Raw genomic sequence first — 24,370 nt, 5'->3', positions numbered from 1 at the left:
ACCTTAACCCTATAGAAAATCTATGGGGTATTGTGAAGAGGAAGATGCGATACGCCAGACCCAACAATGCAGAAGAGCTGAAGGCCACTATCAGAGCAACCTGGGCTCTCATAACACCTGAGTGCCACAGACTGATCGACTCCATGCCACGCCGCATTGCTGCAGTAATTCAGGCAAAAGGAGCCCCAACTAAGTATTGAGTGCTGTACATGCTCATGCTTTTCATGTTCATACTTTTCAGTTAGCCAACATTTCTAAAAATCTTTTTTTGTATTTGTCTTAAGTAATATTCTAATTTTCGAAGATACTGAATTTGGGGTTTTCATTAGTTGTCAGTTTTAATCGTCATAATTAAATGAAATAAACATTTGAAATATCAGTCTGTGTAAAATGAATAAATATAATATCCAAGTTTGACTTTTTGAATGGAATTACTGAAATAAATCAACTTTTTGATGATATTCTAATTATATGGTGACGTGCAGGCCTGCTTGTGTTAGTAGTGTGTCCCAGCTGCTGCTGCTGTTGATTATCAGTGGGACTGTAGACGAATTTAGCCCATAAGTACTACATACAAGTAGTTACATAAGATAATATTACTGGTTCAACAGCACAAGATGCTGCTTATTAATGCAACACGTCAAGCGGCTAAATCAGTTTCTGAAGAAGAAACATTTTCTGCTGGTGGCATTCACCACTGTCAAAGGTTTTGCTCCAGGGTTTTGAGCTATGCCCCTGCTCCCCTGTATCCCCTGACCTTTTATGTCACACTATGTAGCCATGCCTCCTACAGTTGTTGCCCTCTGGCTCCCCTATTGCATTTTTTAAAATATGCTGGGAGAGAAAGTTCCAGCAGAATTTGAGGGTGTTGTTACCCCTTAAAAAAAGCAATCAAAGCAAACCACACTGGTGTTTACTATAAACTCATTAGAGAAAGGCTGACGTCTTCTTTTTGGTGAACTTACAAATCCTTAAAAAACAACAAAAAAAGTAAAGAATGTAAAATAGTATAAAAGGCTTCCTTTCCTTTGCTACAGGTTTGGGGTTAGCCCTGAACTTCCAGCCGTCTCTGATTATGCTCAACCGCTACTTCAGCGAGAAGCGTCCTCTGGCCAATGGGCTATCAGCAGCAGGAAGCCCTGTGGCCCTGTGCTGCCTCTCACCACTGGGCCAGGTCCTCCAGTACCAGTACGGATGGAGGGGGGGCTTCCTCATCTTGGGTGGCATTCTACTCAACTGTTGTGTGTGTGGGGCCCTCATGAGGCCTCTGGTCGCCCCCAAGACGCTGAAGGCTAAGGAACAGGAGCAGGAAAACGATGAAGGAACAGAGGAGGCAGAGAAGAAGAAGAAGCCCAAAGCCAAACTGCTGGACTTCTCTGTGTTCAAAGATTGTGGGTTTGTCATCTACACTGTGTCGGCATCCATCATGGTGCTGGGGCTGTTTGTGCCTCCAGTGTTTGTTGTGAGCTACGCTAAGGAGCTGGGGAATGAGGACACCAAATCGGCTCTGCTGCTCACTATCCTGGGCTTCATTGACATTTTTGCACGGCCCACGTGTGGCGTGATTGCCGGACTGAAATGGGTTCGGCCTCGCTGCGTCTACCTCTTCAGCTTTGCTATGATCTTCAATGGAGTCACGGACCTGATCGGATCACAGGTAGGTTAATGCTCGCTCGTCCACTGATGTGAAACCTAAACATGTTTAGCTAACAATGCATTTCATATTTGTTCCCAGGCCAAGGACTATGTCTCGCTGGTGGTCTTCTGCATCTTCTTTGGCATATCCTACGGCATGGTGGGTGCGCTGCAGTTTGAAGTTCTCATGGCAATAGTTGGTACTGAGAAGTTCTCCAGTGCCATAGGCCTGGTCCTGCTCATGGAGGCCATTGCTGTGCTGGTGGGGCCACCTGGTGCAGGTCAGTAAGCACAAAAACTTCAACATGAACATGTTAGACTAAAGTACCCGATTTATTTTAAACATTTTTGCTGACAGTAGTACATACAATTGAGCTGTTCTCTTAATATTGTCACAGCACAGGTAGGCCTGGATAAATTAATTGTTGTTACCTCTAGGGGAACGATTTAACACTTCAGCCCACCTTCTTGATGTATGGCAACCAAAAATAAAGTGCACAGGGTCAGGGCCAGCTTATAACGTGTGAACACATGCAATGCCAACACCAAATTTGAGGAATACTTCCTGTGATGCAGTGGTTACTAAGTGGTAAGTGGTTACTTACCCCGGTTTCCCCGGCCTTTCTGTGTGGAGTTTGCATGTTCTCCCCGTGTCGTGTCTTTTTATCCTTCCCAGACCCTAGAGTTTCACTGAATTAGTAATTATTCACCCTTCTCTACATTTGTGAAGATTCTGTTGGTTAAAATCAACACATTGACAAATGACGTGTGTCATTCAAGCCAGTTGCAACACTTTCTACATAGCTTAAGTCAGTCTGTCTGTAAGTGTCTGACTTAGGCTACTGTTTTGAGAAGTTACTGGCCATCACCTTACTTTAGCTCAGCTCAGATTGATGCGCCCATTTAATCATTTACAATGAGAGTTGAGCCGCAATCAGAGAAGCGGAACAACAAGCAAGAGCGATCATGGGAAACTATCGTGCTCATCTCAGGCAGAAAGAGACTGATCCTTCAGCATCTGCCTCTCTCTCTCTTTTTCGTATTAAAACAGACTTTTGCTATGTTTCCGCCTCCCGTCCAGATTAAAATGGCAAAACCCGAAAATTTGTAAACGCCGCTGACCCCGTGGGCAAAAACGGAGGACTTTATAAAACAATGACACGGACACTCACATTTGGTTTTCTGATTCAGTCTTATCAGTCATGCAAAGCAAAAACACAATGCTACTGACAGAGTATTTGTTTCGGTATTTTTATAAAAATATTTTGTACTGTGTAAATAAAACTTGTACTGTGCATGTCGCAGTATTAACATCGCGACGACTCCGAGTCTGTTTTCCAGAGCCACAGTCTCTCTGTACTCCCGTGTTGCTTTCAGTAACAGTCCCAGCTCTTTGTCGGTCAATGCCAAAAAAAAAAACCTGGTATGTTTCTTCGTCTGTATTACTCTCTTCTTTCACCATATCTTCTGCAACTGCGGTCTGTTCTTGTACTGCAACTGTTTTGTAGTTGACTCCACGGGAAATTTATAAGATGTTCGCAGTAACCAGGCAAAGGCTACTATGGTTTAAGTCTCTGAGACAGAGGGAGTGGAATTTGTGGGATGGGCGGTGTGCTGTAAACAAACTCAACCTTCTTTAGTTTCATGAAAGAAGCAAATCTTACCCGTCAAACATTTCCCGACCTGCTTTGGTGAATTAAATTAAACATTGGTGAGTGCTTTAATCTTGGAATCTTTTGCCAGAGCTTGATTACATTATGTTCATGTGCATCGTCAGTCATTAGGCTAATGGCTGAATTTGTTTGCAGATAGATAGGTGCAGAAGATAGGTGTTTGTTCCGCATTGATGCTTCAGCCTTAATTGCTATCATGGTTAAAGGTGAAAAGAAGCAAAACACAGAAAATAATCATCTTACTATGGTAATTAACATGACACAATTTACAGAAAGTTGTACTTTATCATCCAGTTTGTATCATGGGTCGATTACCACCATTTACTTGCAGAGTAGAACATTAAATGTGCAACACAACAGTCATTCATCTTTTCTGGCTTGGACATTTACAACCACAGGATTGTTATCCAGTTTTTTCCTGAGGAGAAGTGGAAGAACATGTCTATCAGTCTTTTCTGAATTTTTCTGTTTGCCTTCTCCTTTCAACATTGTCCTTTCTACTTGTGATTGGGGCTGTTTGTCTCTCCATTTGTTTGCATGGTATGCAACCTTACTTGTTGTTGAGCACGAAAGTCTAAGGTTCCAACATTAGGTCAAAGGTCTGACCCCGTCCATTCTGCGGATAGCCTTTTACATATGTGGCAACCGGTCTATGGCAATTTTGATGAGCTCAGCATGAGAGCCCTCGTACTTGTCAGTGCCGCTGGGAATACCCTGGCCTGACCCAGTTATTAGGAGGAAGAAAAAGCTCCAGCTGCTCTTTGGCCATAGCCTTTCGCCTGCTTGTGGCCGGTCACTGGTGCCAGTTGGCACTTTGAGGTATCCATTCTATTCCAACTTTGACTTTTAGGGCTCTTCTGGTTGCTTACAGCACCTGGAATAGACCTTAACACCTGGGAGATAAATATACCCTGTCCAGAGAATTGATTAGAACATGAACACCCCATGGATGGAGTAGTTTTGTCCAGTTAAAGGTTTTACCATGATAGTTTTTTTTGCAGTGAATCTGAGATTCTTCAATCTCTTAGGCATTACTTTTATTCATGTTATTCCTCATTTAACTTGTCCATATGTTAAAATATATATTCATGTTTAGATTTATCTTCCCGTGGTTTCCAATATTGCATCCACCTCTTCCAGTGGTTGTGCTGGATCATACAGTTTCCACCCCCGCGATTCCACAAGCAATCTCTTCTCACCCCAGAAATTGATTATGTCCCATCCTCAGGGGAGGTAGCCTTTCTGGATCTTTGGGCATTATTGATCCCTCCCCAGCTGCTCACAGATCAATTTGTGTAGAAGGTGGACAGAGGACAGTTTGAAATAGGACACCGAAAACAAACCTAGGTAGTCATGGTAATTTTGCAATACCATGCTGACAAAGAGGATCGAGATGAAGATCTCTTTAAAATATTCTCTGAAGGAATTATTTGCTAATTTTAAAAAAATGTGTATTGAATTATTTAATCACTTACTCTCCCTTTAACACTAATACAGCATTAAAAGCATCCACACTTCTTATTGTCAGTGGTTGCCAATTTGATGACTTTGAAGTGACGACTCATATTTCAAGTACTTTCACATTGTGTACACAACTTTAAATTAACATCTAGGCCACTGAAGCCAGAAGCAAACAGAGCCTCAAAGTATGAAAGAAAACAGCCGTGCAAATATCTCTGAAGGATGCCGTAGGACATTCACTTACATGCAGATGGAGAATCATGTTCCAGGACACTATGTTTTTCTATTCTTAGTCAATGGCAGTTAAATTCCCTGTGGCTATGTTAAATTTACATTATTAAAATTATCTGTCTATATTTACAGTATTGGATTGCTCAATAGTGTTACAGGCCCCAGGCACTGGGCGTGTGGACAGATAATAAAACCTGTGAAACAGGTGAAATGACAAACACAGGAAACTTGCTGCCGTTGGTCTTGACGCTCTTGCCAGAATTTATTTAATAAATACAGTCATTTAAGTCAATCAATAAAGTATTTTTTGCACAATACTCATTTTCAACTAATTACATACACTTAACAACATGTATCTGACTACATTAAGATTTATTCATTTAGCTGACTCTTATCCAAAGTGACTTACAATTGCTATACATGTCAGAGGTCGCACGCCTCTGGAGCAACTAGGGGTTAAGTGTCTTACTCAGGGACACAATGGTGGATGTCTCACAGTGGGAACTGAACACAGGTCTCCCACACCAAAGGCAAGCAGCTTATCTAAAACATCAAAACAGTCTCCAACAGGTATAACAACAAAATCTGTGACCTATCAGATTCTGTGACTACACCCAAACAACGATGTTTTCCTAACCATAACCCAGTACTTTTGGTGCCTAAACCCAACCAAACTGCAACCGCTTCACATCGTCAACAAAGCCTCTGGCGCTTAACTTGCCATTTAGATAACAGAATCTGATAGGTCACACATTTTGGTGTCACACCGGCAGCAGACAAGCACTCTGCTGCCCCCTACTGTCTGTAGTGGAGTAGGCTAATATTCGTAATGCAAAAGCATTGGGGGACTCACCACTAAATTTCCATAGACAGTGTGCTACAAAAAAAGATGATGTTAAATTAAACCAAAAAATGTGACCGTACATTTTGTGTGTGTCACACTAGTAGACACTAGTAACGTAGCAAAATCCCTGCGACTTGCTGTATTTTCCTCTCCCCTTGAAATAATTACAGTTAGGGCATTGCTGCTAAACATGGACAGACATTTGAAACATCTGCTGTAAGTACTGTAGGCAGTATGATATCACAGACAGAGTGTGTAAGCTAGCATTATCTCTGTGTGTTTTCCCCATTTAATTCTCTCATCTGTTTCCCTGTTTCTCTGTCTTCTGTCTCAGGCCGGCTTCTTGATGCCACCAAGAACTACATGTATGTCTTCCTGCTGGCAGGAAGCGAGGTGGTCCTCTCAGCTGTGGTTCTGGCTACTTGTAACTTCCTGTTTATCACAAAGAAGCCCTCAGAGCCAGCAGACAAGCTTGAAAACATCACGGTGACAGACGACGCCATGACCGAGGTGTGCGGCAAACCTGCAGTGATGAATGATGAGGATGAGAAAGGGGCAAGAGAGGAGAAAGAGAAGGAGACAAAGAACGAGGTGATACCAGAGTTAAAGGAGGAGGAGAAGGAGGAAACAGACAAGGAGACAGTAGAGGAGGCCAGACCAGAGAGTGTAACAGTGGACTCAGAGAAAGTGGAAAGGTTCTTGAAAGAGCCACAACAAAATGGGGACACGGCTGTCAGCTCTGAAACATGCCTGTGAGCAGGGATGGACACTGAACGAAATTATGCTTGCAGGCTATACTCATTGCTTCTTTATTTCTTTTTTTAAATAACCCAAAGGCAGGATGAAGTGTATTACAAGTGTTCTAATGAGCACTGTATTGGATAGTTGTGCTTTCCTCATCATTCAGTGTTTAATCCGGATTTTCATTTCTTTCCTTTGCAGGGTGCTTTTTGGTGTCACTGCCATATGAAATAGTAATAGCCATATTTTATCACTAGATGTTTTAAGCTGAGGTGGTGAATAGTATAATATATATATATATATATATATATATATATATATATACATACATAATATAAAGAACTCAGTTACAGCACTGCCTTGTGTATACAGTTTATACCAAAAGATTTATTTTGATGTAGCCACCAGCAAATCCAGATAAGGGATAGTTTGGATGATATTCTATATTTGTAGTGTCAAGAAATCCCATAAAAAGACCTTAACTACAGATGGAAATTAGCTTGTAGTTAGATCTGGTTCAATAAATGTATAATGCACTGTCCATGTTAAATAAATAATACAATAAAAAAATAGACAACAACATAGTTAAGCATGCTTGCGAAAAAATATAGTGCTAAAACCTTGGTGATGTAGTGGCTAACCACAAACGCACTATAGCCAGGAACATGCTAGCACAAGTCAGTCACAGTAGCTGTCTGACGTAGTTAGCATGTTAACTGTGAATAAGCAAACCATGCCTCTGTTGAAGCAGGTTATACTCCAGCAGAGGAGGGTCAGCATTAAATAAAAGTGGATGGTGCAACATGGTTAATGAGCGATGATAGCGTGCTCTGGCTCTCAGCACAGGTCAAAATTGTTTGCTGTTGACCAACAGAAGTTCACCAAAACTTTGAGGTATTGAACGTAAAGGATTTGGACTTGGGGCTGAAGGCCACAGAAAATGTGGGGGAATCCAAAAATATTGAGAGATGGACTAACACATTGTTTTTTTTTTGGTCTTTACATTGAATTTGTTACCAATCAATATAGAATCATGCCAGCTGTATCCCTTAGTACGGAAGCCCAAAGCCGCCATCCATTCAAATATTTTTTTACTCCGTTTTCCTGTGATAAAGTGATAATTTTCTTGTGATCTCGAGATAAACCATAGCTGAATACAAGAGTCAGCTGGTGTGTTTCTTTAGGATAATTTCAGAGTACCTTTCAGTGTGACTGGTTAGCTCAGTGGGTAAAGTGCAGGCAGGACTTCCAAGGGTTGTAAGTTTAACTCTCGCTCTTAATAACTATACTTTTCTTCTTTTGTGTGTTTTTTATATCCTCTTCAACAAAGTTGTTATGAAGAAATTAAAGGGAATCCAATCACACATTTCCCGACGGCTATTTCAAAGGTACCGACATAGCCGTCAGGAAATGTGTAACGTTAAATGGATTCCCCTGAATGAGAAGCACAGTAATTTCCTCTGCCTGGGAATGATGGGGAAATGAAAAGTCCATAGGTTTTTGGATGTGGACAAATCCCCAGGATTCACACAGTTCAGTGGACACTTTATTATATTATTATATTTATATATTTTATTTTTTTAATATATTTTATTATACTTATTGCAAGCATGTGAAACAGTCTCTTTGTTGAGGAAGATTATGGGGGGAAAAAAGACACAAAAATTGCCATCCAGTGAGGATCAAACCCACAACTAGAAGTCATCGAAGAGTATGACTCCGGTGCTCTACTAACTGAGCTAACCAGTGACACTAAAATTCACCCTTAAATTACCACTAAACCACTATGTTGTTGTTATCTCGAGATCACGAGAAAATTATACCGTTATCACGGTAAAACGGAGTAAAAAAACTTTTGAATCGATGGCTGATTAGGGCTGCCGTACTTTAAAAAAGAAAATGCTGCTTTTTTATTATGTGTTATAAAAGTTAGAACATCTTAGAATTATTAATTATTATTATTAATGCATAAAATGTTTAGTGTTTGCTGTGAAAAAGCTTGAAAGGCTTGTAATCCCCTCTCTACCTGGTGTCATCCAAATATCAATTACATCTTCCCGTATGGTGTGCTGTCACAGTTAAGGCAGGTTTGATGTTTAAGTGAGAAATGGTTTCTGTTTTGTCAGTATTAAATGGTCGCTAATGGTTGCTACATGTATGGAGTATCAGTGTTGCAGTTGTTTGAGATTGTTACTGGTCTTGTGATAGCTTTGTGATTCTTCCATGGATTATAAGTAGGGCCCAAATGTTCTCCATGTCTTTGTTATGGTCTTCATCACCGTGTTCCATGAGATATTTATAGCTATTTTACCAAAGCCAGATTTGTTGTGCTTCACTTTCACTCAACAGACTTTGAAAAGCACTCTGAACTCTATGTGTGTGACTGTGCCTAACTGCTGAGCTAATGTGAGGTGACAGTTTGTATTTGTCACCAAAAAACACAAAGTTCACACTGTGGTCCAAGAGTTGCAAAGATCAAGCAGTAGAGATTTAGTATCCTGTGAAGAACCAAAGGACAGGCCGACAGACATGGCTTGCTGCTAGTGGGGCAAAAATAGACTTTGAGGAAACATCCCTAAACTGAATAACACCTTACCTTTTCCTCAAACCCATGTTGTCTACATGTTTTGTGTTGTCTGTACTGTTTGTGTGTGTTTCAGTGCAAAATAATATTAAAGGTAAATTTTGTTTGTTTACAACTTGGGTTGTTTTTCAGTGTCATGTAAGTTGCAGTATAAAATGTATTCAGAACCAATGAATGATGGAATAATGGCTCAAAATATGAGGGAAAGGCCCATGTTGTAAAACAACGGAATTGTCCTTAAATAAAACCTTTATTTTCATTACTGGAATTATGAGTGGGATACATCAGTTGACAATAACTGATACTAAGAGCAATGCATCAAGTTTTAGTAGTCTGTCCTGATAGCAGGCTCCCTTTAACATACTTACATGGTGTCATTCCACATTGTGTATGTATAAAACTGGACTAATCAATATTTGTATATTAACAATGGATCAAAAGACGATGTGTAATTAAAATAAGTTGCTCGTAAATACAAATCCACACAAAATTATCACAAAATCAACCCATAAAACAGCACATAATATAACACAACAGTTGGGTGAGTGACTCATATATCAGTATCCATGGCGATGGATGAGCGAGTGGGACTTCATTTGAAGTATCACTGAGGAGCCATGTTGTCAGTGTTTTATCATTTAACAAAGAAACAGAAAACAATACTGTGTCTGTTTAATAATCCACCTACAATAACTGCTAGATAAAACATTAGTTTATTTTTTCATCTATATGACTGGTCAGTAGATATTATATTTGGTATTTTCTAATAGAGCTGAACACCATGCTCGCTTCTTTCTTTCTTTCTTTCTTTGGTACTCCCTTATGGAAACGTGACTCACTGTGATTTGAATGTACAGTTTGTGCGTTTAACCAGTGGTTGAGAGATGTGTCTAACAATGAAACAGAAAACCTCACATCTGAGCCTAATACATGCATTAGCCATGCAGCTGCATTCACAATGCTATTTGAGATGTATATCAAATATGTTAAATTGTATTTCAGTGTCAACTGTTACTGTTAAAATGGGGCCACACTGTTAAGTCACTTTGTCACTCTTCTAACCACAAATTCCTACTGAATGTCACCGATATCAGTCAGAACAGACTGAACTGGAATTTCATTTAAGCCTTTTGTTTTTCTGTAAAAAAAAAAAAATCTGTATCCATTGTGTGAAAAAACAAATATATTCTACAAGAAAAAAAAATCTGTGTTAACCCTATTGTGTTATTGTCTTGAGTGTAAGAAAATCACCAGAAGTCAAGTCACTTTCCTGTGTGTCTCTAATGAGCAATATTAGCAAGCCCTTCTTGGTATGAGCTTGTGTTCATTTGGCTCTAACAAATATGTAACATGAGGTCTGCATTCATGTTAAAATTTCCAATCCACCAAACACAGTTGTTTATTCATGAAAGAAAGCTACTTTTCAGTAATTTGTTAATTTGTATTGTTACTTACTTTAAAAAGCAATTAATGACTATGTGAATGGTGTAGCGGTCAAGCAGAAGAGGATGAAGCGTTCAGTGGAGAAACAGCTTATTCCAACCACCTCTTCATAAAATATGTAATGATAATAACTATTGAAGCATAATGTGTTGTTCATAAATTGGCAAGTATCAAAAATGGTGGTGTATACTCTAGTACGGTAATTAACTATCAGTTTTGAAGTGAACTATACTTGAGCATTTCCATGCGATGCTAAAATTAAGAATTTAAAATCAAAATGTGAATAGATTTGTACAGATTAACCTAGACTAACAGTACATAAAGTAGGTAAAAGCTGCACAATATGGTACTTTGATACTAGAAGCCCATTTTTGCTGATAATTCTTCTGTACCTTTACTTAAGAGAGATTTAGAATTCAAGTTTGAAAGTATTTTAAATGGTTGAATTAATACTACTTTTAATTAAGTAGCGGGTCTGAATTCTTCTTTTCCGCCACTGCGTTCATACACCGCAGCAAAAAAGGGCGACACAAAAACACATTAGATGGATTCTCACCATTATTACCAAGAAGAAGAAGAAGAGGCCGGCGCAAGGGAAAAGGTTCCCTCCAGGTTCCCACCGGTAGTATTTCGCTGTTGCACACAGTGGCAAAGTGCTGCGCCAGGAATACTCAACACATCTCATAGTATTTCAGGTGAAAGAAAAAACTGTCAATATGTATATTGATGACTACAGTTAGTACATGGCCAGAGCAGTGCATGATGTTGCTAGAGAATCATAACTGTGATACATTTTCTGTCAGACTCGTTGTCGCGTGTTGTTCGGCGGTGCATCATGTGCTACACGTCAACTGATGGCAGTTAGCTTTGCAAGCTAAATGACAAGACAGCACAGACACAGCTAAGTAGTTTGTGGTAAATGTGAATAACTGTTGAGAGAGAGAAAGTTGGAAGTAAAACAGAAACGCTCGAAACCAACAAAAATGCTGAGTCGCCAGCCTCGCTCTTGCTAACGTTACGAGACAAGTGAAAAGTTGTCTAAGATTGCAATACAGCTAGTAACGTTACTGTACTGTCGGTGTGGAGCTAGCTACACTCTGCGTCTCTGCTCGACGTTCAAAATATTTCACTAGAGTCTGAACAGGTAGCTAAACAGTGCCCAATGAAAAATATTCGAATTACTTCATCGTCAAACTGCTAGCTACTTGAAACTTTACCTGTGGGAGGTCCATGTCTTCACTGATAGGTTGCTTAAGTTATATATAAGTTACAAAGAAATACACTGTCGTATTATAGGTTTTTTATATATTTATTTTAGTAATGTTAACCACGCCATATAAAAGTGCCATGAGCTCATTCCTGTTGTGAATTGGCGCTATATACAGTTGAATATGACTAGACTAGACAGAAGGCTAATGCTGGAGTTGGAAAGAGAGCTGAAATACCACACTCCACAAGAAAGTCCTTAAATCGCAATGCCAGAGATAAGCCCAAATGTGTCTTGGTTAGAAACATGGTTCACATTTAAAAGGTGCACTCCCAGATCTCCAGATTTCCTCTGTCATGTTTTGAAGTTCTGTTTCAAATCTTTGACAGTACCTGCCAGCTGTGATGGCCAAGCTCCAGGGCTTTGAGTTCTGGAGGAAGACCCTGAAAGGAGCCCGCTTTGTGGTGGCACCCATGGTGGACCAGAGCGAGCTGGCCTGGCGACTGCTGAGCCGTCGCCACGGCGCTCAGCTGTGCTACACCCCCATGCTCCATGCTCAGGTGTTTGTTCGCGACGGCAATTACAGGAGAGAAAACCTCTACAATGAGGTGTCTGAAGAGGACCGACCTCTCATCACACAGGTGATGATCCACACAGACAGACTGTTAAATGATGGTAGACTGTAGCACTGCTGGAAATTCCCCTGCATGTTCGTCCTCTTGTGCAGTCATCACAGGCTTGTCAGAAGGCGTTTTATGTGAATGTACACCTTACAGTATTCCCTCTGTGTCAGTTTTGTGCCAATGATCCAGAGGTGTTCCTTCAGGCGGCTCTGCTGGCCCAGGATTACTGCGATGCTATCGACCTCAACCTGGGCTGTCCGCAGATGATCGCTAAGAGAGGTACACACAGTTCCTACTAGTGGTCGTATGGCAACCTCGCATAACACAGTGAAGGAGAAACTAACCTGTCATGGTGCTTGTTTCTAAGGGCACTATGGAGTTTTCCTACAAGACGAATGGGAGCTGTTAGAGAAAATGGGTAAGTGTGTTTTACTTACTGTAGGACTCAAGATGGTTCTGCCTCAATGTTTTGGTGCGCGCTCTTTTTGTGTTGTTATGTTTGTCAGTTTTCTGCTGTGATACCCGGAGCTCTCGCCAGCGATGAGCTCATGAACATCAGAGGAACGCCACCAGCGGAATTTTCCCCCCACTTTTCCATAAGCGGAATTATTGGACATTTTGGTCAAAAGGGCTCTCACCTTTTGACCAAAATATGAAACACGGGACGAGAGGGGAAACGTGACGGAATATTTCTGCAACAAACTGAACTTCAGCTACTTGTGGGGAAAAACAAAGACTTTTTTTCATCTTCTGTTTCATGCTTCACGGAGACGTGGCTGTGTGGATCGATACCGGACTCTGTGCTGCAGAAGCTGGCTCTGAACAATTCAGAGCGGATTGCGACACAGATCTTTCTGGCAAAACAAATGGTAGTGGTGTCATTTTCTTTTTTTTTTCCCCCATCAACAGTGGCTGGTGTAATGATGATTCAACAGTGAACTCCCCAAATACAGACAGTGTATCTAATGTCCGACCAGAGAGGAGAACATGCTGGATCACTGCTACACTACACTAGGAAGTTCCTATCATGCCGTCACCCTCGCTGCGCTGGGACACTCTGACGGCATCATGGTCCACCTGGTTCCTGCATACAGGCAGAAATGAAAGCTCTGTAAACCTGTTGTGAGGATATCAAAGCCCTTAACCAATGAAGCTATGGAGGACCTTCCATGCTTGGACTGCACTGGCTAGGATGTTTTCCAGACTGCTACCAACAGTCTGGATGAGTTCACAGAGGCTGTGATGTCCTACATCAGCTTCTGTGAGGACAACTGTGTACCATCATGCACCAGGGTGAGTTATAATAATGAGAAACCCTGGTTCCCAGCCCAGGTTGGAAAAGGAAGAAGCGTTTAGGAGTGGACACAGTCCCCCCTCCCCCACCTCAACAGACTTTACAGGACGCAGAAGCCCCGCAAAGCAGCTCTTCCTGGCTCTGTCTCCCCATCCACCCTGAAGCACTGTGCCGATCAGCTGTCCGGCGTTTACAGATGTCTTTAACACCTCGCTGGAGACACGCCATGTGTCAGCCTTCCTCATATTCCTCCACCATCATCCCTGTCCCCCAAAAAACAAGGACTTAAGAACCCTCTGTGGTAATGATGTTATTTGAACGCCCCCTGTTATCCATCACAGACCCATTCTCCTGGACCCCCTGCAGTTCGTCTACAGAGCCAACAGGTCTTTATTGAAGGACTTGCTGCAATCTACCATCCCTCCAGGACCTGTACGCTTCCGGGACTCCGAGGCAAAGAGGAAAGATTGTGGCTCACCCCTCCCGACCTGGACACAGACCATTTCAGACACTCCCCTGGCTGCAGTCCATCAGGACCAAAACCTCCACAAGAACAGTTCCTTTCCGCCTGCAGCTGGCTTCAACAACAAGGCCCTGGAGCCCCACTGGCTCTCATAACCATCCCTCTCCCCACAGTACTGTACACTCATACTGTACATTTTCACACATGTTAATCCCATATAGATATTTTGTACATTCCTGCATAAACTGTAAATTATTGTATGTATTCTTTATTATTCTTCATATTGTCAATTTTATATTTATAATTCTTGACCTGCAGTACTCGCTTTATTTTCTCATATTACTAGGTTTACTAGGTTTGTTGTTAAGCACCAAAACACCAAAGCAAAATCCTTGTATGTGTAAACCTACTTGGCAATAAAGCTGATTCTGACACTGACAAAATGTAAATTCTGCAACCTGCACATTCTTAAAAAATCTAATTTCTTGCATCAATGGTAGTGCCACTTGATCACAGTTTTTGTTATTTTGTGTTTTACACATCACCACAGTCTTACTGTCTCAAACACCTTAAATTTATTTCTTATTTTACAGTCAGATTAGCCAATGAAAAGCTGTCGGTGCCCATCACATGTAAGATCCGTGTGTTCAAGGAGATCGAAAAGACGGTCCACTATGCCCAGATGCTGGAGAAAGCGGGATGTCAGGTGGGATTGCACTGCTAATTTTAAGAATCCACTACTTATGTGGCAGAAATTAATTAACTGTCCTTTTTAAAATGTAAAATATTGAGCTTATTTTGTATTTCAGAATATTTATTTATATTTATTTTAAAAATTTGCCTGCCTCTAATGCATTTTAAGGAAGCATTCCAAAACGTCTTAGGAAGTCCTTCATTTGGCTTTTCAAATCTCTTCCCAGCTGCTGACCGTGCATGGCAGAACCAAAGACCAGAAAGGAGCCATGACAGGGATCGCCAGCTGGGAGCACATCAAGGCAGTACGGTGAGTTACTGTCACGTTGTTTTTAATCCATCACGTGTTCTTTATTTAATCTGGAATCCTTTTTCTGCTCTTTCCATGGTCTCAGGCTAATTGTTTGGGGGCTTTGATATTATTTTTTATTCCACTAATTAAAACAAAATCAAATGACTCATAGTGCTTAACGTTTGCTTGATCTTGGAGAACAACACATTTTCAATTTTCAACTGTTTGGTGTGTTTTTGCTGCAGGAAGGCAGTAAATATTCCAGTGTTTGCAAATGGCAACATTCAGCACCTGAGTGATGTGGAGCGCTGCATTCAGGAGACAGGAGTGCAGGGAGTAATGAGTGCAGGTCAATAATACATGTCTATGTCTAATTTTTAACAGGTTTTTGTTCATTAAACACTTGTTTTCCTAATTCATTGGTCAGGATATGCATTGTCTTGAAACTAATTTCTGTGTCCATGTTTGGATTGTTTTTAGAGGGGAACCTCCACAACCCAGCACTGTTTGAGGGATGCAGCCCCCCAGTGTGGGAGATGGCTGAGGAATATCTAGAGGTGGTGAAGCAGCACCCCCCCTGCACTCTGTCCTACGTACGAGCCCACCTCTTCAAGCTCTGGCACCACACGTATGTCTCTCTCTCACTCTCTCTGTATGTTTGTATGTAGGTGTGTATGGACACATATGCATACCTTACATCTGGAATACAACATGCATGTGATGATTTTGCACTTCCACAAAAAGCAACATGGAAAAAAAAAAATAAAATAGTTACCAGCATCCAACCTACTACTCCCGTCATTTAGGTGGCTTCAAATGAGGTTTTACCTTCACACAGTTTCTCTTGACTGTCTCTTAGTACTACAACCTTAGTCCAACATCGCTCTAACCTGATAACCTATAACGGCAGCTATAACTTTGTTGGCCAAACAGTTGTGTTAGCTGACAGAAATACTCACTCAGTGGTCATCTGCCCTCTTAGGCAGAAGGATTCAGTTTGTGTTGGCATTCTGGAGGGTCCCCGCCAGACTGCAGCGACTGCAGCGGCAGCCTCTATCTCTCTCCGCTGCATTTTGTTTCTCTGGCTCCAATAAATTGGGTTGAAAAGCCGAGTTAGCCTCCTGTATATCTGTAATAGATATGACCGTAACTAGGACCTTGGCAAGACCACTTTCAATTTAGGGCAAACTGCCCCTGTCTTGGTCTTCTATGTCTTGGGGGGGATCTGAAGGATATAGATCAGAGTAGAACCTGGCAAATGCTTCATTGATGATTGAGATTTAATAGCAGGAATTACTCTCAACACTGCCTCTGCTCTGGTCTGGTGAGCCAGTAGATTTTTTTTAATATGGAATCTGCAACTATCTCAGATTATACATGTTGCCCAATATAGCTGTAAAGCAGCTCAACCTCTTGACCCTGTCTGTATACTTCATATACCCTTAGTTGAAGTGTGTGTGTGTGTGTGTGTGTGTGTGTGTGTGTGTGTGAAGGCTACAGATCCACCAGGACCTGAGGGAGGATCTTGCCAAGGTGAAGACTCTCGAGGGTTTGGCCGATGTCAGCAAACAGCTGAGGCTGCGCTGCCAGGTAACATCAGGTTTAAAAATGCACGACTGAGAAACAGTGAATTTGTCGTTGTCCATAGCTAGATGCTCAGCAGCAGAGAAGGGAAGGGAAAAAAAAAACTTTAAAAATTGTAAAACAACATTGAGGCAGACTTAAGTGCTCAGAATAATCAATATTGCGTATGCCTTCATAAAAAAACAGGATTGTGTTGGGTGTTTTTACAAATACATATACTGGTCTTTATTTTGTAGTGGTGAGGCAGCAGTCACATTTGGGGAAGGAAAATAAGAAAACACCCCAATAGTTCACCATAATACTGCTCAAGCAGTGAGTGGAGTCATACTGTATGGTAATAGTCAGCCTTATTCATTGGCTAGTACACTTTGTGTAGCATCAGAAAAAGAGCAGAGGTGCTCATTCACACAGCCATGGTCACATATTTAAGGAGCGAGATGAGAGAGATAATCTTAGAACTAAATTGATCAACAAGTGAGATGACAGTGTCTGCATCAGGTGGATGTTAGTAAAGGGTTAGCTATTGAACCACTGTACTATAGTCGCAGGAAAAAGTATGTGAACCCTTTGGAATTACCTGGATTTCTACATAAGTTGGTAATAAAATGTGATCTGATCTTGGAGTCCAGTCAATGTGATGAGATTGGAGATGTTGGTTGCAGCTGCCCTGCCCTATTAAAAAAAACACACACCAATTTTTATTTAGCTATTTTCATGAAGCATTGCCTGATCTAAACCATGCCTAAAACAAAAGGGCCTTTAGAAGACCTAAGATTAAGAATCTTTGACTTGTATGAAGCTGGAAAGGGTTACAAAATTATCTCTAAAAGCCTTGATGTTTATCAGTCCATGGTAAGACAAACTGTCTTTAAATGGAGAAGGTTCAACACTGGAATACCACGGAGGAAGCCACAGCTGTCTGAAGTTTGCAAAGGAGCATGTGGATGTTTCACTGCTGGCAAAATATTCTGTGGACAGATAAAACCATAGTTGAGTTATTTGGAGGGAACACCCAACCCTATGTGGGGAGGAAAAAAGGCGCAGCACACCAACATCAAAACCTCATCCCAACTCCACCAACAAGTATGGTGGATGAGGAATCATGGTTTGGGGCTGCTTCGCGGGCTCAGGGCCTGGATGAGTTGCTACCATCGACTGAAAAATGAATTCCAAAGTTTATCAAGACATTTTGCAGGAGAATGTAAAGCCATCTGTTCACCAATTGAAGCTCAACAGAAGACGGGTGATGCAAAAAGCCCAAAGCATAGAAGTAAATCAACAACCGAATGGCTTCAACTGAAGAAAATACCCCTTCTGGAGTGGCTCAGTCAGAGTCCTGACCTCAGCCCGATTGAGATGCTGTGGCATGACCTCAAGGGAGCGATTCACACCTGACATCCCAAGAATATTGTTGAGCTGAAACAGAGGAATGGACCAAAATTCCTCCTGACTGATCTGCAACTACAGGAAACGTTTCGTTGAGGTTATTACTGCGAAAGGAGGGTCAACAAGTTAAATACAAGGGTTCACATACTTGACTGTGAATGTTTACACGGTGTGTTCAATAAAAACATGGAAACATATAATTGTTTGAGTGGTATTAGTTTAAGCAGACTGTGGATGTCTATTGTTGTGACTTAGATAAGGATTCCTCATGAAAGGTAATAGATTCCAATATGATGTAGCATTAGAGTCTAAACATCAGATAGATTTGTTGTCCTAGGTTAAGGCCAGTTAAAGATGACCTAATAGGGAAACCTACAGGCACTAGGGGGAAGACAGAAACATCACAGGGACCAAAAGATGTTATCCTTCAGATTAGGTGTTGGCATTTGTTCTGTTCACATGTTGTATGCTGGCACTGTATCTCCTCGGCTATGATCAATAATCCATGCTATGTTAAGTCTTCATCACAATTAAACTGGCTCCCAATATATGCAGAAATCCAGGTAATTCCAAAGGGTTATACACGGTAGCTCCGCTTTAATCTTGAGAAGCTGCAGAGCTGCAGTCTCTATTCATTCAACTTACACTGTAAATTTCCACCTAAACTGAGGCTTTTTGAAGACACTCTCTCTCGCCTGTCATGCCGTGCTGCCGACTACATGCACGTCGCGGTTCCTCGCTGGTCTATTTCAAGTAGCCGGCTGTTTAAAAAACACTAAAATGTTCTTTGTGTGGTTCATCAACGGTGATAAATTATCCGAAAGTCCCGCGAGGTTTGGACAACTTGGCACAACACCAGTGAAGCCGGAGCTCCTCTTCAGCAAGTGTTCCTCTTCTGCCACTGCATACATACACGCTACGCCTAGACATGCACACTGACGCCCCAGGGTTAGGGTTACAATTTTGGATATATTTATGCTCTTTAAAAACATCTATAGTATTTCTTTTTACATGTTTATTTACAGCATTAAAATGTATATAGTAAATGGGCTGTATATTAACTTATTGGGAGAAAACCGGTAGTTCTATGTAAAGTCAGACGTTGAGCACCCCCATATCGCCAAAATGGCATGATTTGATGATTTTGCTGCGAAGCTTCGACTGAGTAATTGTGATCGGAACACATTCTGCTTGCAATGCATTCTGTGTGCATGTACAGTATATCTAACATGTGTTCAGATATAATGTCCAGATACAGATAGCATGGTTATACCAGGTGGAAATGTAGTCTTGCACAGTGACCTCAGTCTGCTCACTGTCCTCTAAAATCCTTTAGATCCAGCTTCTTAAGAGTGTCAAAGAGCCATTTAAGCCAGAGTGTTACTGGGACAAAATATACATTCTTATAGATGCAGGCTGGAATCCATCCAGGATGAAGGAGAATTGGTTGAAATGGTCTTACATACCTTCATCATATGTGTGTTTGTACAGGAGGAGATAGCCAAAGGAAAGGATGTGGAAGAGAAGGAGGGCGGCCTGCCTTTCCCCCACTGGATCTGCCAGCCATATGTCAGACCTGTGTGAGTTATCGCCCTTTGTTGTTTTTATTTTTCTCTTTATAACCTTTTCACTGAGACAGATTCGTACGATTCACATTTACATCAGTGTAGTCAGTGTCAGCTCCACAGCAAAGTAATGTACAGTCTTCGATAGTGTCACAGTATGCAGAGAAAATAATGTTCTGTACTGACACATAGTATTTCTCTGTAAAACACATTGAAAAAACACCTACCAAGAACTGAGCTTTGACTGACACCAGGGAAGAATCCTGAGCACCAGTCAAAAGTGAACATTTCTCTCACACAGTAATCTCACGAACTCTGCCTTACAGGCCAAAGGAGCCAGTTGCCAACGGTAACAGCCAGGGTTCAGAAGTAAAGAAGACGGTGTGTCAGAAGAGGGCACTGGAGGACTCGGACGGAACAGCTGACACTCTCTCCAAAAACAAGCAGAAGAAGAGATCCCGAAATCCCAACAAGAACTTCTGTCCCGAGCAGAAACGTGAGTCTAACCCGTCACTTTCAGGTCCTCGTTTGAAACATACAAGCAGAATGCTACTAACATCTGACCGTGTCCCCGTGCTTTCCTCCCACAGCCAAGTACATAAAATGTGAACAATGTGGGAACCCAAAGGTAAGCAGTTTACACACTCTGTGTGTGTGTATTTCATTTGATCAGTTGTGCCCAAATAAGGTTGATTGGTGATGTACAGACTGTATGTATCAGTCACTTGTCAAAGAAAAGTCAGTCTAAGGCTAATGTAAAACTTTGTCTGTCCAATAGAGTTGTAGATATCTAAAAGGATTTCAGTGGGAGACGTCCTTTTGTGAAGGAATCTGTGCAGGAAATTCTCTGTGTTGCCTTCTGCTTTGTTCAACAACAGGAAGACATTTCCAGTAAATCTGTTTAATCACCAACCTTGTTGCTTGATATTATTTTAATTTGCTCTGCAGGGAAATAAATGTGTCTTCAACCTGTGTCGAGGCTGCTGTAAGAAGAAGTCCTACAAGGAGGTGGCAGACTGTCCAAGTCAGTGTACACACACACACACACACACACACACAATGTCAGTAAATTGTAAAAAAAAGAGTGCTGTGATGTTTTTCACCACAAGCCAATTATATTCTCACTAATAAATCTGTTAGCAGTATATTTATTAGGACTGGACTCGAATATTCGATCGTTGGGTACACATTCGATTTTCAGTCCGACAAGCGCAGTTTCTTTTCTCCGGCTGCACAAAGTTAGAACCACCTTTTGACAAATGCAGCGAGGTCAGTCATTGGTCTCAGCTCACATTAAGCTCACGCAGGTGAGTGTGTCCGATTTTGACATAACGGCACCGATACGGCCATTGACAAAAACTCACAGATAGCACAACTTTTCATAGTCAATAACTTTAGATTGCTCTGGGAAATTTTGGAATCAATCGGATAAAATGATCATTAAGCAAAGTCCCGACTTCAGCCTATATTTTATTTGTTACCTAATTATTTTAGTTTGACCTTGCATTTTTTTGTTTTTGTTCATTCATTTTAATAATATTTGGGACCATATTATATGCACAAATACAGCCTGTTAGTTCTATTGCTCTTTTGACTCTGCAACTCCCGCCTGTAATTAATGAGTAAATTTAAAATCCATTTTGATAGTAATTTGATCTAAATTATACGCATAATGTAGTTTTAATTTAGCTTGGAATAAACTATTGAAATTATCATTATTTTTTTAGTGGAAGTTCGGGTCGGGCTCGGGTTCGGACTCTCTTTTCATTGGAGAAGTGCTAAAATACAAAGAGTAGGACATAAGCACATACCTCTGTTTATTTTACCTCCTCACGCACACATGCTGATGTGTTACCATGGTTACCAAATGATCATGTGTACATAGAGGCTGTACATTGCTCAGAGAGATTGTCACATTCTCAATAAGAAAAACGTGTGTTTTAAACCGTAGGTTAGCTTTTGCGTTTAGAGGACCCTCCACTTTAGGCGGTCTCAGTGTGGTTGTTTAGTCCACACCAGAATTAACACCAGCTTAAACAAACTAAACAGGCAAACACACCAGAGTTCATTTGAACTGAACTGAACCAAACTGATTAGATGGAAAGCACCCAAAGTCACTTAAAGACTCAATCAGTTAATGGAAAAAATAATAATGGAATCAATAATTAAAAGTTATCTCTATGTCCTGTGGTTGACAGGCCACGGGCTGAGGTTCAAGACCAAGGCAGAAAAACAGAAAGCTGAAGAGGACGAGAGGACGGAGAGCTTGTCCACAGAGACAGAGAAAAGCAGCAGCACCCCTCAGCCTCTCCCAGATCCAAGTACAGAGCTGCAGGAGCAGTCCAAGACACAGCCACCACTATGAGCAGGACTGTGGCTATCTCTACATGCAGCAAATCATACAATACATATAATACAGCACTGAGCTGTCACGTGTAAAAGTCCTCACTGTGTAGGACTAACCAGGTACAAGTGACTTCTTTGACGATCAGACGAGTAATCACAACACCCTCGAAACATTGTGATGCCAAAAAATTTAAGTAGGTTCACACAACATTTCAGCCATCTTGGTCTTCATCAAGTGGTCCCGCATGATGAAGAACAGAACAAACGTCTCTGCTGTTGTGTGGACCTACTTTTTGCTGGCGGTGATGAACACACGAGGGGCAAAGCGTCGTGTTCGTTTGGACACCGGAGAGATGCAGTTGGAGGGTAATTGAGCCTTCAGGTAACGAGGTTAGAGTGTGCATGTAGAGGTAGCCAGTGATGAGGCATGACATACAGTATACACAGCTGCTAAGTAACCTCACCAACAAGGGTTCTCCAGGGAGAGCCGGTCTGTTCGAGACAGATGGTGAAACATTTTTATTTTATGTGGATTTCCAGTATACTGATTAGCTCGGGATGTTTTGGTGGGACAGTGGGGAAGTGTCACGAAAATGGAAGAGTTACTCAACTAACTCTGCCATTTTTTATTTTTAAGCCAAGCTTTTATCAGGATAAGATAGAACATTATCTTTTCTAAAGTTGTTACTGAGCCACCAAAGTTAATCGACTCAGAAACTGTCAGAGACATGGAGAAAATACCTAGTCCAGGTTTACAGGTTTTATTTTTCATTTAAGGTCATGGATGGGGTTGCATTTGCAACCATTAGTTAACCTATTTATTGTGGGTAAGTGTTTGCCTGTTGTGCACTGACGTATCAATGTGCCTTTTGATGAGAAGTACCACTGCCTGTCCAGATCAACGGGGCCGATCAAAGTGGTGCTCCATCTGCTGTTGTCTAACACATGCTCAGTGACTACACAATCCTAAAGAAATGTATCTAAAGGTGCTAATTGTGCATACAGTGTAAAAACAGACACTCTGGCATTTTGGGAAAAATGTTTGGTTTGTCACCTAGATAGAAAAGAGGCTGTGTATCAAATTCATCTCTAAGCTTTTAGCCTAGCTTAGCACCAACGTTGTAAAAATGAACAAAACTGCTTTGGAGACTTTTTCTTTTGATGGAGGCCAACTGTTTCCTGCGATTCTATGATGTGTGCTAAGCTATCCTAAAAAGTGCCAGTGTCTCTACTGAATGCGCAGACAGATCCTCTCATCTAACTTAAAGCCCATGAAAACATTTTTGCATATCTTAAATATTTCTCTGTGACAATAAATGTTCCAGACAAAATAAGTAACAATCAAAGTTAGAAGTCAAAGTCTGTAAGAAAATCATTTAGGTATTAGTTATCACAAAAAGCTCAGCTAATCTGCTTTGTCAGGACAGTATGGGTTTGGTTTGATCAGGTTTGATTGATGACTTGGCAACATAAATAAACAACCCTGTAACTGTCATCGGATACCTTTTCAAATGTTGATTGTCCTGATCGGAGCACTAATGTATGTGATGTCACCTGATCTTCAACGTAGCCGCACCTATGTCAAAGTAGTAACAGGAGCGCAGACTAAAACACAGAAACAGAAATCTCTTATGTGAAATACCTGAAATAGAAAATGTGTTTTTTGGCATTTAAAGTACAAAAAACATGAAACTGTTTTACGTGTTGTCCAAAAATGTCCTATTGTTGCCTTGGTAATTTTAACTAGTAAAAAAATGAGACTATCCTCAAGACATATTGCAGCCTCTCTACCAACCTCGTCTCTGCATCTTGTTGGAATTACAGGCTGATGTGGGCCCTGTTCTTTCTGCATCTGTTAATGAGTTGTCTTTTTTTTTATTGATGAGAAATATAGAAGACCAATCATCCTTCAACAAGTCATTCAGCTCAATCAAAGTGCAGGATCAACAGCTGGATCGTGACATTCAGTGTTTTATCGAGAGGTCGGTCACCTCACCTGAAACAAAGGCCACATTTGCTAAATATTCTTAAAAGTACAAAGGTACTGATTCATTTAATGTGTGTGGACATTGGTTTGCATTGGGTTGATTTAGTAGAGGCATTTTTAGAGCAATGTTATTGTGGTTTTCAGAGCTAAACATGTTTTAGAAGATTGTGTTAGTCTGATGCAATTAGTGATTCTTTATTGAAATTTCATAGAAAAGAGTAAAACGGCTGTTCAAGTCAAACACAAGTCAAACAATAATTCATTTGTAAATGTATCATCTTGTATTGATAGAACCAGAAAACATGACGTTAAGTCTCT

At 41.0% G+C, this 24,370-nt stretch overlaps 2 protein-coding genes across 3 annotated transcripts in view; both read left to right on the top strand.

Annotated features, from left to right (window-relative positions):
* The window catches only part of LOC123983989 (monocarboxylate transporter 4-like), an 87,573-nt gene extending 80,737 nt beyond the window's left edge, over nt 1-6,836 (top strand). Inside the window, exons 5-7 of the mRNA XM_046070539.1 lie at nt 1,038-1,657; nt 1,736-1,916; nt 6,179-6,836. Coding sequence (XP_045926495.1) covers nt 1,038-1,657; nt 1,736-1,916; nt 6,179-6,600 — 1,223 coding nt within the window. The 3' untranslated portion in view covers nt 6,601-6,836. The remainder of the gene's footprint in view (nt 1-1,037; nt 1,658-1,735; nt 1,917-6,178) is intronic.
* Nucleotides 6,837-11,181: 4,345 nt separating this feature from the next.
* dus1l (dihydrouridine synthase 1-like (S. cerevisiae)) lies at nt 11,182-23,560 on the top strand. Of its 2 annotated transcripts, none has more exons than XM_046070591.1 (14): nt 11,182-11,307; nt 12,209-12,460; nt 12,613-12,721; nt 12,810-12,860; nt 14,793-14,905; nt 15,120-15,202; nt 15,430-15,533; nt 15,665-15,812; nt 16,678-16,774; nt 19,646-19,734; nt 20,046-20,215; nt 20,310-20,347; nt 20,668-20,743; nt 21,918-23,560. In XM_046070591.1, the coding sequence occupies exons 2-14, from the start codon at nt 12,224-12,226 to the stop codon at nt 22,082-22,084; spliced, it is 1,482 nt and encodes a 493-aa protein (XP_045926547.1). In that variant the 5' UTR covers nt 11,182-11,307; nt 12,209-12,223; the 3' UTR covers nt 22,085-23,560. The 2 variants fall into 2 exon arrangements, with proteins under 2 accessions (XP_045926547.1, XP_045926556.1); XM_046070600.1 differs by lacking the exon at nt 11,182-11,307 and adding an exon at nt 11,402-11,756.
* The last annotated feature ends 810 nt before the right edge of the window (nt 23,561-24,370 follow it).

Source organism: Micropterus dolomieu, linkage group LG02, assembly GCF_021292245.1.
Source record: "Micropterus dolomieu isolate WLL.071019.BEF.003 ecotype Adirondacks linkage group LG02, ASM2129224v1, whole genome shotgun sequence".
Taxonomy (NCBI): Eukaryota; Metazoa; Chordata; class Actinopteri; order Centrarchiformes; family Centrarchidae; genus Micropterus; species Micropterus dolomieu.
The sequence above is the reverse complement of the archived record's forward strand: the minus strand, read 5'-3'. Positions and strand labels throughout refer to the sequence as shown.